Consider the following 18,974-nt stretch of genomic DNA (forward strand, 5'->3'; position numbering starts at 1 on the left):
TTAAAAAAAAAAAAGGGTTGCATCTAAGTTGTTTACAGACCTGGAGCTTCAAGTAAGTTAAGGGGAAGGACTAAGACAAATGGCAAGAGATTAAAGAAAGCAGCCATAACATTTGAGAACATTTAGACACACATTATAGTGGGACTTCTTAGCATGCCAACTTCTCTCATAAATCACAACATGTCATGGTAGCATCTGCCTGTACTGTAACCAACAACAGAGCCAGGGGACCCACACAGACCAAGTTCAATCACTGGAAATTTTGGTAGAAATGCCAAAGCCCACAAAAGTCAGCCAGCTGGGAAAGGCGGGCCTAAGTCCACAGCCCGTTTCTGGCTGCCCCAGTCTTCCCACTTCTCTGGGCTTTCTGTGCGCTCTGCTCTCTGAAGAACATATACCTGAGCTCAGCTTCCAAATGGGCCCTGGGCACCTAGCTCCACTCTCCACAGAATGGCCCAGGTTCAGTCCTGCCCTTTCTATTTCTTGGGCCCTCACTGAAAGTTATTTGTGAGGACAATTTAATAGAGAAAACATTAGAGGTTATCAGTCTGAAGAGCATGACCTTATTATTGAGAAGTGGGTTTCGTTATGTAGCCTTGGCTGGTCTTGAACTCACAGAGCTCTACTTGCCTTTGCCTCTCAGTGCTAGAATTAAAGATGTGTGCCACCATACCCAGCCCACAAATTTTATTTTATTCTTGAGATTTATTATATCATATTTAATTATGTGCATATATGTGTGGTTCTGTGCACACAAGTGCAGGTGCCTGAGGAATCCAGAGATGTCGGATTTCCCTAGAGTTGGAGGTACAGGTGGTTGTGAGCAGCCCAAGATGGGCGCCGAGAAGCAAACACGGGTTCTCTCTGTAAGAGCACTGTGTGCTCTTAGCTACTGAGCCATTTTTCCAGCTCCAGGAAGTTCTAGTTTTACACGGTATTTTCTTAAATCCTTATGTAAATTGTGTATTTACTGAACTTAAAAACACAATGCCTCTTTGCTCACACAAAGAGACACACTAAAACACAAGAGGTAGTCTGTGCTTAGGGCAGCTGTTCTTAACCTGTGGGTGAGACCCCCTTCGGGGGCCACATATCAGATCTCCTGCATATCGGATATTTACATTACGATTCATAACAACGGCAAAATTACAGTTATGAAGTAGCAACGAAATAACCTTGTGGTTGGGGGTCACCACAATGTGAGGCACTGTATTAAAGGGCCACAGCCTTAGGAAGGTTGAGAACCACTGGCTTAGAATCAGAAGTCAAGTGATGACGGAACTGCCCGACCCAGAGGTCTTCTAACCTATGCCACCCACCGCGCCCCTACCCCTTACCGAGTTGGTGCCGAGGATCTGCAGGTTGGGCTTCTCCGACTCCAGCAGCTTGGCCACCATCTTCAGGAAGCTTTCCACGAAGAGATTGATGCTCTGGCAGTGGCAGGCCATGAGCAGCTGGTCCAGCGCCTCCATGGCGATACACACGTACCTGAGGACGGAGGCATAAATGGCTTCACTTGGTCTTGTTCTCTCCTACCACCACACCTGGCTAGGGCTGTATCAGAGGAAGGAGATGCCTCCCTCTGTGGGCGGCCAGTGTCTGCGCCGTGTTTCTAACAAGTGTTCACTCCAGACCAGAACTGAGAATCAGGGTGACACAGAGCTGCGAGGAGGACTTAAAAATGTTAAGGTGCTGGGCTCAGGTGGCGCACACCTTTAAACCCAGCACTGAGGAGGCAGAGGCAGGCGGGTCTCTGTGAGTTTGAGACCAGCCTGGTCTACAGAGTGAGTTCCAGGACAGCCAGGACTACACAGAGAAACCTTGTTTCGGAACAAAAAAACACAAGTTAAGGTACCCCAGTCAAGCTCATGTGCTACCTATACAGCAACGAATGAGCCCCAAAGATCAGCTCTTCCTCATCTATTTAGATCAAGTCCATCTTTGAATATGAGGTGGATATTTATAAACTCTTGATTTTCTTCGATCTTACAAAAAAGCGTGGGTCTATCAGGAAGGATTATCTGACCTCATCCGGCCCTAATGGTTCTTCTGTGGCAACCACCCAACTGCAGAAACTCAGGTAGTAAACCACCTGAGCCACGGCAACTCTGTACATCCACACAAAGTAGCAGAATCCACGGTGTCTTCTAAACTTGTTTTTAACATTTTTCTTTTCCCTGAGACAGGGTTTCTCTGTAGCTTTGGAGACAATTTTTATTTTTAAAGATTTATTTATTTTATGCATATGATTGCTTTGTCTGCATGTATGTCTGTGTGCCATGTGTGTGTCTGGTGCCTGTAGAGGCCAGAAGAAGGCGTTGGATCCCTTGGAACCGCAATTACAAATGATTGCGAGCTGCTCTGTGGGTGCTGGACATCAAACCCGGGTCCTCTGGAAGAGCGTCCAGTGCTCGTAGCTACTGAACCATTTCTCCAGACCCTAAATCTGGTTTTAAAAACAGCCATTGGACACTGACGCTTAAACATCCTTGCACTAACTTCTGTACAAAATGGTCATTTTAAAAAAAGCCTCTGTACTTCGAAATCTTTTATACTTTTATAAAATTTATGTCTTTAATCTCTATCTGCTAAGCCAGATATTAAATCCTTTAATATTACTAAATTCAATTATTAAGGATTATGGAAGTCATCTTTGGGCATTCTAAAAGATGGATCATCTCATCCTTTTATCTATAAAGTATGTTTTATTGAGGGGCCAGGGTGGAACCCAGGCTTTGCACATCCTTATTAAACACACTATCCCTAAGCCGGGCAGTGGTGGCGCACGCCTTTAATCCCAGCACTCGGGAGGCAGAGGCAGGCGGATCTCTGTAAGTTCGAGACCAGCCTGGTCTACAAGAGCTAGTTCCAGGACAGGCTCCAAAACCACTGAGAAACCCTGTCTCGAAAAACAAACAAACAAAACAAAACAAAACCAAAAAACACTATCCCTGAGCGACAGCCCTAGCTCTCGGTAGTGGCTTTGGAACACAAAGGCAGCATTGGCTCTCAGAACTCATTTGGTGAGTGGGAGCCCTGGGTCAGCATTCCTCCTACCCAGGACAGACGTGCCTCTCGCGCCATAACCTTGACCTCCATAGACGGGCATAGTCACAGCCAAGATGCCTCCGGCAGGCCTGGCATTTCAGAGACTTCAAGTCACCCAAGCTGGAAAAGAAAACTGGCTGGGACCCCTGCCAGATGGGACAGGCCAGAGAGGTCAGGCTTCCCTGTAGGGACGCCTGGAGATGGTCAAGTCACCAACAATGGTTAGAAAATAACCGTAGGCAAAGAGAAATTCACCCTTTTTTTATGGGTCATACCAGCATTTTTCTACTGACATTTTACTTTTCCTGGAGTTTAAATGAAATTAATAAAGGAAGGGGTGGGATGGGCGGCAAGAGAAGAAACTAGAAGGCCTCCCAAGTCCTAGATCATTATCGTTCTTTCAGGGTGTGTGGGGGGTCTAGAATAATCTGATAAGAAAAAAATAGATAAATAAAAAAGAAAGAAAACCTCTTCTTTCTTAGAAAAACAAACAAACAAACTTGGCATTGACCAATACTAGAGATTCTGGTATAAAGTGAAAATAGCGGTAGAATTGAGCTAGAAATGAAAAGAAATAAAGACATATAGGGCTTCGTTCCCTGAACATGTTGCCCTTGATGCTCCATTTCTTTTTTTAAAGATTTATTTATTTATTATATATACAGTACAGTGTTCTGCCTACATGTGGGCCTATACACCAGAAGCGGGCACCAGATATCATTATAGATGGTTGTGAGCCACCAGTGGTTGCTGGGAATTGGACTCAGAACCTCTGAGCCATCTCTCCAGCCCCCAACGCTCCATTTCTGACCCCAGTGCTAAGAACGGCACGGTTTTAACTATGAACTTGAATTTGGACCCCTAATGATGACCTCCGTGTTTGTCCTATTTTATTGCCCATTGCCCTGCGTGTCAGACCTATGCTCTCAGGACAGAGGATGGGACTTTTGGGGGTACTGTCCACCAACAGGATTCCCAGGACAAGTTACCGTCAGAGATCTGGTGCTCTTTAACGTTTGTGAGTCTAGACTGGCCTGTGTGGGTACTTGGAGCAATGGGCTAGGGTGGAGCCCGGCCGTGGGGGAGGTATAGGCTGCTACAGCAGCAAACATCAGCACCAAGTATACCACGGGAGCTCCCCACATGCATGATGAAGAGGACAGGACCCAAGTGACCTGGAACAGACGAGAAATCTCAGGCAGCAGGGGAGGACGCCGGGCAGGTAACAACCGGAAGTCAGGGACCAACACAGGAAGTGAATGACAACCACAGAGAAAAATAGCTAGGGTGCCTGGTGCCTATGAGCCAGATGAGAAGTCTCTCTGTGAGTTCCGAGGGAGGTTGGTTCTGCTTGGACACCTTGTTCCAGGTCAGAAGTAGCCAGGGAACTCAGGGAAAGGTCTGTAGCACAAGGGGATGTGTGGGCAGAGGAGGCTGGGAGCTCCACCCAGTTGGATAGACAAGATGGACCTGGAGTCAGGGACCCTTATTCTGGGCATTCTGTGTATATTTAGTCAGCCCATTCCACAATTGAACTTTCTGAGATTTTTTGGTTTGTTTGTTTGTTTTGTTTTGTTTCTGAGACAGAGTTTCTTTGTAGCTTTGGAACCTGTCCTGGAACTTGCTCTGTAGACCAGGCTGGCTTAGAACTCCCAGAGATCCGCCTGCCTCTGCCTCCGAGTGCTGGGATAAAAGGCGTGCACCACCACATCCCAGCATCTTCTGAGTCTTTTAGAAGACCAGGAGCAGGGAGATAGTTTGGGCCCCAGCTGAGGAAGAGCGGGCCCAGCCTCTCCACCTAGCAGAGTCTGCAGTGCTAACTGCGGGGTTAGCCTACTCTCCTACCAACTTCAGATCCTTCTAGAAAACAATGCTGGGCCAGGGTCCTGAGGCTGCAGCAGCTCCACCTCAGTCTCCATGCTCAGAGCTCAGTGCTCAGCGTTGGGTTGGGGCAGAACTCCAGACACTGTCTGATATTACATGCTGCACACTGCGGTCCATGCTGGTGCCCTTGGTGGACCTGTCTCACTCAGAACCGTCCTTCCCTCCCCTGTCCCCCTGTTTCTAGGGACGCTGAGCTGATCCGGAAAGAGAATGAGTGGAGGGAGAGAAGCGTAAGGAATGTTGGCCTTTTGCTCCTCTGCCTATCACCACCCTTTATACCAAACACCTTGAAATTCCGCCGTCTTCTCCGTGCTCATAGCGCCTGACACTCACGAATCAGGACCTCGTATCCAATGACAGGGTGACAGTGCAGGAAGGCAGTGGCCATAAGCAGGTGGTTCTGGGGCTCACATTGATAGGACCAAACCATAAACAGACACCCTTATGCTAGGAAGACACACATCCGCTCACTGTCTGATGTAAAAATGTTGCTCTTCCAAGGCCTCCACCCATGACAAGGACGAGACCAGGGGCTTGGGCAGGGAGCTACAGGAGGGCCAGGAGAAAGGATTCTAACAGACATTTTCCCAAATGTTTATGATCAAAGTCCTCCTTCAAGCTTTAAATACCTCGATGCCACCCGGCTATTTTTAACAGGATGATGCCAATTTTGAATTGTCATTCCACGAGCAGAGGAAGGATTCGAAGAGGCTCTGTCAGCTATGGACATTTTTAATCACAAGAAACATCACTGCAGAGAGCTTAATTCTGCAGGGCAGAATCGGTGTTAAATGTTTAATGCTATTACCGGCACATTAGCTTTCGGTTCAGTCTAGGGTAGAGCCATTTTCGCTTGCTTGAATGTGCTGTCCAGTACGTCAGAGCTCTTTATATAATCAGCATGCAAAGCATGCATGCCCCTCCTCTTATTAAGCGGCAGTCTACTTTTATCATATAGAGAATGACCACGGAAACATTAGCTCTCATTTTGTTTTCACATAAAGGGTAGCCTGGTTTAATTTGCCAGAGTGGGAAGTAGAAAAAGACAAGATCTCCTGAGTAAATTGGGAGCATGGGGTCCTTGGGAGAGGGTTAAAGGGGAGGGGAGAGGCAGGGGAGCAGAGAAAAATGTAGAGCTCAATAAAAATTAAAAAAAAATAAAAAAAAAAGATTTGCCAGAGCTAGGGTAGAGCACACCCTTAGTACACACAAAACCTTTCCCTAAGCCCAGCATTTACCAATGATCCTTGGTTTCTCAACCTTAGGATTGTTCAACCAGTATGTGTGGTACTGGTTATACGATAGGTGTGGTGGGCATGGCTGGGAGGTGGAAGACCCTAGAAGTTGAGGAGCCTGGAGTTGATTTTTTGTTTGTTTGTTTGTTTTTCAGGACAGGCTTTCACTATGTAGTAGTCCTGGCTGTCCTGGAACTCATTCTTTAGACCAGGCTGACCTCCTACTCACAGAGATCCACCAAGATTCTGCCTCCCGAGTGCTGGGATTAAAGGTGTGAGCCACCACTGCCCAGCTCTGGAGTTGATTCTAAAGACTGAAGATCTTAGTCTTTGAGTTGAAGAACATGTCTAACTCTTAAATATCATATAATTATGATAAGTAATATCTATTGGCCTGGGAAGAGCAAACAGGAAGACTGAGAGAGGGAGACAAATCCCCTATTGTAATTTGAGCTAACAGATTCAAAGCCTGAACCAAGAAAAAGGCAGGAGCGGGCTGAGGATATAGTTCCATTGACCTAGCATGTATGAAGCCCCGGGTTTGGTCTCCAGAACTACAATAACCCAGTATGGTGGGGCATGCCTATGACCCCAGCACTGTAGAGGTGAAGGCAGGAGGGTTAAAAGTTCAAGCTCATCCTTAGTTATACTGAGTTCAAAGCCAGCCTTGGATACATGAGACCCTGTCTCCCTTCATCATCACCATCATTGCTTGCCCCCCCCCCACAAAATAAGGAAAAACAAAACAACGTTAGGATCAGAGGGAAGTGGAGAGTGGAGAGAAAGACTCGGGCAGAGTCAGATCCACAGGAACCATGGCTACCCATCACGTACTCAACCCTCTGCGCCATGAGTAACACTACCGAGGTTTCTCGGGGTGAGCTGTTTGGCTGGGAATCGTGTCATGATGGCAGGGCAGCAGCAAGTACAGTTGCGCTGTGGCCCACTCTTACACTGTGGAAGTGACGCTTGCCCAGCGGTAGGTGTTTAGGGAACAGAGAGAACACAATGAAACAAAGTCCTCGAACTGTGCCACTCCCGGGGTGAACGCTCTGTATACACTGGCATTTGGACTTGATTTTTTAGCCACTGAGGTTTGTTGATATTTTTTAACTTGACCCTAAATACTACGTATGTGGCCATTATAACCTAAGTTTTCTTATTTTTAATATCATTAGATAGTGATCTTTATAAACACCATTTTTATTATCTAGATAGCATCTTTTTTAAAAAATATTTATTTATTTATTTATTTATTATGTATACAATATTCTGTCTGTGTGTATATGCCTGCAGGCCAGAAGAGGGCACCAGATACCATTACAGATGGTTGTGAGCCACCATGTGGTTGCTGGGAATTGAACTCAGGACCTTTGGAAGAGCTGGCAATGCTCTTAACCTCTGAGCCATCTCTCCAGCCCCTCTAGATAGCATCTTATCAAATGATACGAACCATAACTTACTGGTGTTTTCTTTTGCCAGACACTTGGACCATTTCTAGGGTTTTGTTGTTCTAAGAGGCACGATGGCCTGGGCATGGCGCCCCACTTTGTATTCCAGTGCTATGAAGAGGAGGCCAGAGGTCATCCTCAGCCACACGGCCAGGTGGAAGGCAGCCTGGGCAACCTGAGATTCTGTTGGTTGGGTTTTGGTTTTTTGAGGCAGACAGAAAATGCTGCAAAAAACATCTTCTTGTACAAGGCAGAGGCACTGAGATGGTTTCCTTGGGAAGCAATGGGCAGGAAAGGACACACATTTCATGACCTAGAAAATTTTAGCCAATTTGTTCTCTTTCCAGGAAGGTGTAAAAATGCCTTTTTACTTTTATAAAAATGTGATAAGATGACCCAGTAGTTTGGGCATGGACTGTGAGTCTGAACATTATCAGATGGCGCTGGCTCTCTGAGTGGACCCTTTGCAATCTTATCTTTTCCCTGGCCATCCTTCTCCTGATTCCCCAGGACTATTTGTTCGATGGTACTAACATGCGACCTGAATCCTTTGTCTTATTTGTTGTTAATATATATCTTTTGTGTTCAGTTTTAAAAATCTGAAGGTTTCAGCTGAGTAGTGGTGGCGCACACCTTTAATCCCAGCACTCAGGAGGCAGAGGCAGGCAGATCTCTATGAGTTCAAGGCCAGCCTGGTCTACAAAGCAAGTTCCAGGACAGCCAGGGCTACACGGAAAAACTCTTGTCTTGATAAACTAAAAACAAAACAACAAAAAAAATCAGCATCAAGATTTAAACAGCTAAGTGAATTGATCACTTTAAGATTTCTTCTCTCTTTTAAACACACAAAGTCCTTTGCTCTCAGATAATAATAAATATTTCACTAAAGTATATTTTTGTCTTGTTTTGAGATGCAGCTCACACTTCCGAGGCTAGGGATGACCTTGAACTTTGTCATCTCCAGCCTCCTGGGTGCTAGGATCACAGGTGTGCTCTAGGGGGACTGGTTTAGGTGACACTAGAGATTGAAGTCAAAGTTTCTAGTCTGCCAGACACCCGAGCAGCTAAGCTCCATCCCACCTTTCTCTACAGTGTGTTTTTTACTGAACAAACCACCCCCACCTTTCTTCTCAGCACACAGTCGGCTCCACCTCACTTTCTCAGACCTTGAGGGGAGCCGGGCTGGGGAGAATAAACACACGCGAGGCAGACTGACTGTGTGAGTTCTATGGGGACACGCAATGACTCGATGAATGCCAAACGGCTACTCCTCTAGAGCCACCGAGCCCTCTTCCCAAAAGTCCAGACTCATCCAAGGTCACCTGCCTGGGGGAACACGTAAACCCACCCTCCTTGGTTTCGGGTTTTGTCTTTCCCAGTCTATCCAATAACTCAGCCCGCAGCTTTTTTCTTGAAATGTTATTACACTATCTTACCCTAAAAATATAATGCGATTTCTGAAAATCCACCTTGTTCCCCCTCACGTGCCTTACCCATAGCGATGGCGCCCCACGTCTCGGATGAGCCTCTCGGAGAGGTAGGCACCGATGCGATCCAGCTTCTCTGGAGCTGAGAGAGCATAGAAGGTCAGCTTCTCCATGTTGGTTTTCACCAGACCATCCTGTAGAAGACAGACAGCTCGACATCACCAAGGCCCCGGTATGGCGGGAAGGCGCAAGTCTGGAGCAAATATCAGTCCAACTAAGCTGACGTTTACAGGGTGTCTCTTATACAGGTGCTGGGCATCAGGCTCGCTGAAAGGGTGAAAAAGGCACTTCCGTCCTCCAAGCATGGGGCTGGGGAGAACCTCCTAGCGTAGAGCTTGCTGTGTGAACGAGGGTCTGAGTTCAGGTTCCCCAGAACCATAGAAAAACCTCACACGTCCTTGTAAGCTAAAAATTTCCTGGGAGCTGAGTAGGAATGGGAACATGGAGCTCCCTGAGGCTCTCTGGTCCCAGTTTAACCACAACAGCAAACTCTAGGTTCAGTGAGAGACTTGTCTCAAAAAAGCGTGGTGGAGTGTGATAAAGGTACGTGATGGCAATCTCTGGCCTCCACATATGCATGCACAGACAAATGTATCTGCACACATATGCACACACACATATACCGCATACACACAAATAGAAGGTGGTCTATGTGTCTATGCATTAATGTGTATATACATGTGGGTGCAGAGACACATATCGGTATGGTTGAAGAATGTGGCATCACTAAAAGTAACTCAGAATTAAGGTGTCACCACCAAGACATAAAGAAGGCAATTCTGCAGCTCCTAGGGAATTCTCCAGAGGATAATGGAAATGGGAACCTCTGGCTGCCCATCTGGAGGAGGCCAGGAATTCTCAAATATCAAGGCAAATGCATCAACTCTTGACATCCTCAGACCACAATGCATAACAGAGGTGACACACAGAGTGATAGCTTGGAAGTCACACAGCCAGGTCTCCTGTGCAATGCACAGCCAGACACCTGACAGATGCCAGAGGGAGCCGGGGAGAGACACGGGTTCCCGAGGCAAATGCTAGACAGGGGCACGTCTTCACTAAATGACGGGAAAACATTTCCATCAGGAGAGTGAGCAACTGAGACAGGAGTGGGAAAGACATGTCAACCATACAGCAACGGCCCGACACATCCCTACTGCCTTCTGCACAGCCATTTAAAAGAGCCAGATGTCCTCATTCTCCATGGGACAAAGGCCTTCCCCAGTCAACAGTCCACTAGCCCTTCCTGTGACCCACCTCAGGATCTTCCGGGAAGATATTGTCCACCAGCCTCTTGTACCTGGGACGAAGGGCGCCGCAGCAGCCGCACACACCTGGAAGGGGGAAACAAAACAAAACCAAACCTAGGAATGAAGCCTTCTCATGAGGCTGCAGAGACCGGGAACCCAGGACCTCTGAGGAAAGAAACCGGGGCTGAAGGGCCAATGGCCTTGTTGTTCCCAGAGTGGAGGTCTCCCACTGATACATCTTTTGTTTGTGTCTTCAGTTTAGGGGCTGGGCAGAGTGGGGTGTTTCGGGTAGGAAACCAGAGCTCAGAAGAACACCTGGAGGGTGAGACCTCATGAGTGGGTGGGAACACATGTGAAAGCCGGGTGCTGCCATGCCGCCCCCTACCATTTACACACACACACACACACACCTACACATATGCCACCACCCTACCATTTACACATACACACACGCATGCACACACATATGCCACCACCCTACCATTTACACACACACGCACACCTATACATATGCCACCACCCTACCATTTACACACACACGCACACCTATACATATGCCACCACCCTACCATTTACACACACACATGAACACACCACACACGCACGTGCACACACGCGCGCGCACACACACATATGCCACCACCCTACCATTTACACACACGCACACATACACACACGCACACACACATATACACACAGACACATACACACACACACACCATGAATTTCTGGGATCAGACTATAAAATCTACCCCTACAGCCCACGAGTTTAGAGTGTCCTGGGAAGACGAAGGCCACGCGGGGGTTGACTGTTCCTCCTGCCCTCACTGGCTCCCAAATCCCTATTTCCTGAGCCTCATTCTCCTCCAGGGTCCGTTCCTGTACCACTCCCACTGCAGAACAGTCGTGACATGATGATAAATGGACAGGTTATTAACTACCAACAGACAGGAATTTCTAAGACTTTTGTCTGTGAATTTGAAAGTGCACAGAAGAGCTGGTCTAGTTCTCCATGCCAGCCCTTCCCTGGTCCCCTGGCCAAATGGAAAAACTAAGAACAATGTGGCAGGTTTTACAAAGTGAAGTTTATTCCACCGAGAAGCCCCAAATGACCCTGTTCAGGATCTCTCATGCTGGGAAAGCAAATGGTGTCCAGAAATCAACAATAAAACAACTTAATGGATCAAGGAAATGGAAACATCTAGAAACTGTCCTCTTTAGCTTTCTTCCAGGCAGGACCATGCTCTGCTGCGTCCCAGGTTCTTTGTGCCGAGAGAGTTGGGGTAGGTAGAAAGTGGAGGGGTAGAGGTATCACAGAGGAGCCCATGGGGGCTTGGCAAAGTCCTTCCTGTGAAGAAAATTAATGCCCCCTCCACCTGCCAATTACAGACGAGCTGTGTTTGCACACGCCTTGTACTTGAAACGCAGATGTTTGCTGGGAAGATTAGGGGTCACTGAGAGAAGAATGAATTGCTGTAGTGGGAATTCCTCCGCTGCACAAAGCAACCCACATGGGCCGGTGGGAGAAGCAGTGAGGGAGCTCTGGCTGCAAAGTCTGGTTGGCATCCAGCCAGGAGGAGGAGACAGCCATGGTTTGGGCTTCAGACTTCATGATTTGGGTTCGTGGGGATGGACGTGAACTTGAAGAAGTACAAGGCAGTCAGGGGCAGGGTGGCAGGGAACCAGTGTGTAAGTCCCACCCATGTCCCACAAGGAAGCCTTGTGACCTCAGCCCCCACTACCCTGGACTCTTCTGGCTTCTCCTCCTTGCTCCTTCCTAGGCGAAAGCATTTAGGGCCATGTCCTGTTGGCACCCAGGATTATTTATGACGGGACATCTCCTAAGGGGATACATTTCTTCTCAGGGTCTCAAAGCCCAGGGTTTAAGCCTGTAGGCTATACTGTCATCTGTCTGGCCCAGCTTTCTGGACACTTTCTCCAAGTGCCCAGCTAGAACGTATGGCAATAGCCGGGCGGTGGTGGCGCATGCCTTTAATCCCAGCACTCGGGAGGCAGAGGCAGGTGGATCTCTGTGAGTTCGAGACCAGCCTGGTCTATAAGAGCTAGTTCCAGGACAGGCTCCAAAACCACAGAGAAACCCTGTCTCGAAAAAAAAAAAAAATAGAATGTATGGCAACTTGTTAAATCTCTAGAACAACTCCATAGGGTGAATGTGTATTATATTTATCCATGCTTTACAAATAAGTAAACTGAGGCATGAAGAGGTTAAATGACCTGCCTGGAGCTGCACAGTGGTAATACAGGCCCAACCAGGATTTAGTCCCCCAAAATCTAACTTCAGAGACCAAGCACATAACCACTGTACCAGGGCTGAGCGGGTTACATAGTTAGCAAGCTAGGAAAACTCAAAGCCCTAGTGCAAAGGGAGGATGCGAAGAGATAGGGTCAAGGGCAGGAGAGTGCACATGAGCATGGGATGCCCAAGATGCCACATTCCCACCCATGGCAATACTGATGCTCCAGTTACTGGCGTCTCTTGGAGTCTGCAAAGCGGCACAGCGTGGTGGCTAAGTAATTTAGGCTCAAGGGTTAGAGAGGCCTGGGCTGAAACCCCAGTTCTTCTGGTTACTTACTGTATGACCTTGAGTAAGTAATTCAACCCAGATCCACAATTTCTCATAGATACATGGTAATGTTCCTACTTAAGGGACCTAAGAGACATTGCATCTTTCTTTTTTTTCAACATCCTAGAAGAAAAGACAAGACACAAAGACCAGGCAGTACCAGGCTGAGGAGGCTGTGCACAGCCTAACAGCTTTGAGATATCTGAGTAGCAGGAGACCCACTCTGATGTGAGGCACAGGATGGCATAGGGATGTCTGCTGGGGACCTGTGTGGATGGGCCACCCAAGACTGCGGACAAAGGTCAGACAGAGCTGAGTGACTTATCAAGACAGGACAAGGGAGGGCAGAGCCCAGCAAGATGTGAGTACCTCCTAGAAGGAAGAGTGTAAGGTAAGAATGTGGGGTTCGCGTGTACAAACAAGAGCACAAGCTAGGACTGAAGTCCGGGGGTCATCTGCCTGTGTGGAGTCATTGAAGCTGCACGGTGACACACGGGGACACCATAGGAAATGGGTGGGGTGGGAGAAACAACTGCTGGGGGCGGGTGGGGAGGGAGAAAAGACGCACAGAGCCTGTGATCTCCACCAGTCTTCCATAAAGCATGTCACCTTCATTCCCTCGTTATGTCTCTGCCTCTTTCTTAGGGTCCTCCAAACCCAGATGCCGGAGCCTTCCGGCGGCTAACACTGGTCTCCGATCGATCTTATGAACAGCCCCCGAACACTAAATTCCCATCTCGGAGATCTTATTAACCAATTCACAAGTTGCTGGTGTCTGAGAAGCAGTCTTTTAGAACGTACATGTTTTTGGTTTTGTTTTCTTTTAAAGCCCGACAGGCAAAGGGAATAATCCCTCACTGTAGACCCTCCTAGACATTTGGGTGTCGGGGTGTTTATGAGAAAACTGGCTCACAGGTGTCTGAACCCTGTTAGGTGCTGGAGTTTTGTTTGTTTTTCAACCTTTACAGGGTTTAAAATAAGGTAGAGATGTGAAATGAACACCCTGGTGTAAGATGGAGGAAAAGCTCAGCAACAAAACAGTAGTTTTGCCAGTTATAAGTAGTTCACCAAGCCGGGCGGTGGTGGCACAGCACGTAATCCCCGCACTCTGGAGGCAGAAGCAGGCAGAGCCCTGTGAGTTCGAGGCCAGAGCAGGCAGCAAATCTACAGAGAAATCCTGTCTCGAGAAAAAAAAAGTAGTTCGTCACATCGTAAGGATAAAGCTGTGTCCCTAGTAGAGCAGTCGGCAGGACACTCAGCCCAGGGCTGGGCTGCATGGGCTTCTTATCTACTTGCTTTTAGAAACTGAACAATCATAATCACATAGCTAGAGTTTTTTTTTTTTTTTTTTTTTTTTTTCCTGGAATCTCAGCCATAGGACAGTTGGCGCTATATAGTGTCTGCATTTCCTGGGCAACTTGGAGGTAAGGTGAGGGTGGGGGCGGGGGCGGTTCGGAGCCAAAACAGGTAAAGTAGGTGCTGGGCAACCCACAAGCCTCTCCCTGAGTGTCCTACCCGACTCACAACCAAACAAAGCAATACGTTGCAACTGAAAACAGCTCATTAGAAGGAGAATTCAATAGGCTTGTCTAGTGTTTCTTTAATCTTGCTCCTGAGAGCACTGATTCTTGATGTTAGCACACGGAAGCTGGTGGAGATTAGCTCGAAGCCACTTGCCTATATTGTACCTTTTAATTCTTGTCCATCTTATTTATCAAGGAGAGAACTGCCCTCCACCACGGTCATCTCTCACTCTCTGGAGACTGTACCAGGCGGGCGCAATCTCCAGGCACCAAAGGCAACTTTCTAAATACTCCTCTTGTCACTAAGACCTCACCTGCCTAAATCTTTTATGCCTGTTTTAAGGGAAGTAAAGAAAAGAAGCCTGGCCAACTTCCTGTTATATATGTATATATTTATTTATGCATATATATAAATAAAACAGGAAGATACACACACAGTATCTCTGGGTACTCAAAAATCAAATGACTAACAGACTTTAACAGACTGTCCAGTTACAGGGCTGCAGGAATACCCAACAATTTGAAAGCTAAGTATGGTCAGACTGTCCTGGTCCCCTCTCCTCCTTCTTCCCTAGGACTCATCAGCCCTGATGCAAGGACTTCTCTCGGGACAGTGGTATTGAAGATCCCCTCTTAGAGAATATTCTTCCCACTATTTTTGGGGGGGAGGAGGGAGGTTTCGTTAATTTCTCAAGGAGGTTTGCCCACAAATAGCCTAACTGGGGGAAGTTCCCTTGACCCTGTTCCCCTTTTATTTTCTGCACCAGTTCAGCCTGTCAAAGGCGGGGGCAGTCTCTGCTCTGGCCCAGGACCAGGACAGGTTCAGGTACATACTTTCTGAATGAAGCAAAGATTGTGACTCAGGAGAAGCCAGTGGGGTTAAATTGAAGCCAACAGGGACCCATTCTAAGGCACTCAGCAATAGTTCCATAAATGCCTGCCTTGGCCTTGGAGGATCTTGGGAAGGATCTTGGCTTTGAATCCCACAGGGTGGCCACTGCCTCCAGTACTCTGGTCTAGATCACAGCTCAGGGCTCTGGGGTCCTATCTTCTACAGGACAGGGTCTTTGAAGCAGGCATGCTGGAGATGAGTAGCCAGAGGTCCGAGAGTTCTCCTGCCTGCCCATGCCACATACCCTGGCCTTCTCCCACCTTCTGGCCTCTGAGTGGCTCAAGTGCCCCCATCAGATGACACGCTTTCCCACTGAGGAAGGACAGGGGTTTTAAATGCTCCTCAGGGACTGACGGGAAGCCATGGTGAGGGCACCGGCCCCACGCTGGCTGTTCTGGATCTGATGGCAAACAACCCCAGCTGCTGGCAACCTCATCTGGCCTGCTGGCATCGTCAGCCTTGCCAGCTCCTGTCCACTGCAGCTTTTTCTCCCGGGCTCCACCTGCTCCCATCCTGGGTTTTTGACCAATCTGTTCTTTTGGACAGAACTGCCTGTGCCAAGTGGAAGATGGAAACAAAACCCCTAAAACTAAACATGACAAACTTTTAAAAATCTAGGCCTCCCTCCTCTCAGCCCATAGGAGCTGTAGTCAGGACCCAAGGGTCCACCCCATCTGTATTCCTCGCCCTCTTGCTTGCCGCATCTGGCTCCCTCACGCTCATCTCTAATATTCAACAGACCCCAGGGTTTACCACTTGCTTTGGGCTAAGCAGTAGCCAAAGACTTTGTAAGTATTTCACGTAGAACCCGTCAAGACCCCGTAAGACAGAGGAAGGATCCGAGAGATTATTCTGCCCAGGATCTCACAGCATATGCCTTTTTTACCAGGAGTCTCCCTAACTCTCTCATTACTATAACTGAGATGCATCTTCAGCCACCGCCCTCCCGGCAAAGCTCATTCTGTATTGTCACTCGACTAGAAAGCTCCTGGATGCTTGACATTATCCCATCAGTCTGGCCACCAGTCGGTCTTCTTGTTTCCATCCATTTCCAACGTAGCATTAAGGTATCTCTGCTTTAGTTTGCTTCCCAGCAGAATAGTTAGGGTGGCTCCATTTCTGCACCAAAATCTCAAACCCATCACTTAGCATTGAACCAGGGAAGCCTACTCCAGGCGGAGGGCATCCTGCCCCTCAGCTATCCTCCACTATAGTTGATTTACATTCTCCGCCTCATAGGCGCGGGGCCATGGCAGAGAACAGACTGCATCATAGAACGTCCTGACAGGAACAGGGGTGGAGCATGCTGCAAATGAGGTGACAGAAATGCTGGGTACGAGCTGGGGGGTGGGTAACTAGCAGCACAAAACACCCTGACTCAGGGCCCGGACCTCCCTAGTTGCTTCCATCCCTAACGCCTCTGCCAGCATCCATCCGTCTCCTCCGCCAGCTGGAATCTGTGCGTGTGCCACACACGCAGAGCTGGGCCGTTCAGGCTGTTATTTTAGTGATTCATCTTCTCTTCCTCTAGAACAACTGTAAGTTGCCCAGGTCTTGTGTCTTGCAACCCTGACCTCTGTACAGTATCCCAAGCGCAGCATGCCGGGAGGAAGGCTGACATGCCTGTGACTTCACCTGCCTTTGATCCGCGTGAGACCCAGGGAAGTCCTTCCTTTCCTCTTGGCTCTCGTTTTGTCCTAAAAACATGAGTTCCATTATCCCCATTCACACACACACACACACACACACACACACACGCACGCACAACCTTTATGCTCAAAATAGCCCATATTTATTTTCTTCTATAATCTTCCTATAAAAACAAGGGCTAGACTTGGTCATCCCTACCAAAATAAATGGAATTTTTTAAAAAAAAAAAAACAGCAAAACAATTCACAATAAAGTCTAAGCCAGGGCTAATGGCACAGACAGCCCTTTCAGATGAATTGGAGGAAATGGGACAAAGTTCAGAGAGAAAGGCGGGTCACCCCCATGTGGTACGTCCCATGAGGACCCAGCTTGTGTTCCATGAACACTGATTAGACTCCAGCAGCTGTACAGCACTTGCTGGGTCGTGTCTCCAGGAGAAGGATGTTAAATATAAACACAGGCAGTCACCAAGGGCCCCATCCTTTAGTTGGAGACGTAAGACCCCCACAGAGTTGTTGGTGGGTCCCAGTGAGTCCAAGGGTCCGTCAGACTGAAGATATCTCTGAGCTGAATGAATGTAGAAACCCACCCAACGAGGCAAGACTTGAACTGGGTCCTTAGAGGGACAGCATGCAATGAGAATTCAAGCCACTGATTAGGGGGCGGGGACAACAAACTTACTTAAGTCATATTCTTCCTTTCCCTTGCTTCAAATCTAAAAAGAGAGCATGCTCTTAGAGACTCATTTATAAAGACTTAAATATGAATGAAAACCCTGTGATCACATTATCTGGAGATAATGATTGACATGGTGGGGCTTTTGTTCTAGGTTTGTTTCCATGATTTCACATATTTTAAAAAGACATGATATTTGGATCCCACGGGCTACTACTGCCAAAGCTTACTTTCTTCTTGTGTCAGGAATACTGTGACCTTCTCGCTAGATATTATTTTTTGATCAAACTTAAATGACTGCTTATTATTCCATCTTTTGACCAGATGCTGATTTATTTAATCATTCCCTGTTATTTCCGATTTCTCATTACTCAGAGCGAGGCGGCCATTTGCCCTGGGTAATTAAAGCCAGGGAGCCACACAGGCAGAGCCCAGGTCTGCTCGGTTGGTGAATAAGGACACTGATGGCACCATGTGGTTGCAGGACAGGTGGACGGTTGGGAGGCACAAGGGTGGGCACCAGCACCTGTCTCTCACCCAGGGAAGATTCTGGATGGACAACAAGAGAAGGTGCAGGTGAAAAGGAATTTGGGGAAGGAACCGGTTTCTAGACAGATCTCCCTGAAAAAGGGATTCTGCAGCAGCTGATTTCTCTCCAGGGAGGCAGATGCTGGCAGGCGCTGGCAGGAGCAGGCTGACCTTTCACGCGCCAGAGCCTCCAAGATGCTCACCGCTTCCCAGCCAGTCTCGGTTAATCTGATTGCCACCTTAATTGAGAATGAGAATCTTAAAAGAAACGTGTCTGATTGATTTCATGTCAGGATTTCAATTCCTTACTACCTGCGAGCTTCCCCTGAGGGTTTTAGCACCACTTTCCAAACAGATAACAAATAAAACCAAATGGAATCTCTTCCGATTGTCTGACTCTCGGGACCACAGTCGGTAGGAAACGTTTGTCTCAACCATTTCCACGGGGCCTGATAGACTGGTTTTCGAACCCCAGGCCCAGCTCTGATGGCTGTACAAACTGAAGCAAGGTATCTAAGCCTTTGTGTGCCTTAGCCTATGCATCTGTGAAATTGGACTGAGGATGTCTGCTTCTCAGGGCTGTAGCAGAAACTAACATGAAACAGGTGATGCCATTAGCACACTTTCTGCTACAAGATAAACACTCAGTCACTATCAGCCATTACCACCACCAAATAGTACTGTGACAACTATTATTATTATTTAGATTTTTTGTTGTTGTTGTTTGTTTTTCAATACAGAGTTTCTGTGTAGCCCTGGCTGTCCT

The 18,974-nt window shown here is 47.7% G+C and overlaps 1 protein-coding gene across 1 annotated transcript in view; it reads right to left on the reverse strand.

Moving 5' to 3' along the window:
• The window catches only part of Efr3b (EFR3 homolog B), an 80,320-nt gene that overhangs the window by 33,368 nt on the left and 27,978 nt on the right, over positions 1–18,974 (reverse strand). The window contains exons 2-4 of the mRNA XM_057773287.1: positions 10,363–10,439; positions 9,112–9,239; positions 1,338–1,488 (exon numbers count right to left, since the gene is read on the reverse strand). Of these exons, the coding sequence (XP_057629270.1) occupies positions 1,338–1,488; positions 9,112–9,239; positions 10,363–10,439 (356 nt within the window). The remainder of the gene's footprint in view (positions 1–1,337; positions 1,489–9,111; positions 9,240–10,362; positions 10,440–18,974) is intronic.

This window comes from Chionomys nivalis, chromosome 1 (assembly GCF_950005125.1).
Source record: "Chionomys nivalis chromosome 1, mChiNiv1.1, whole genome shotgun sequence".
Lineage (NCBI taxonomy): Eukaryota > Metazoa > Chordata > Mammalia > Rodentia > Cricetidae > Chionomys > Chionomys nivalis.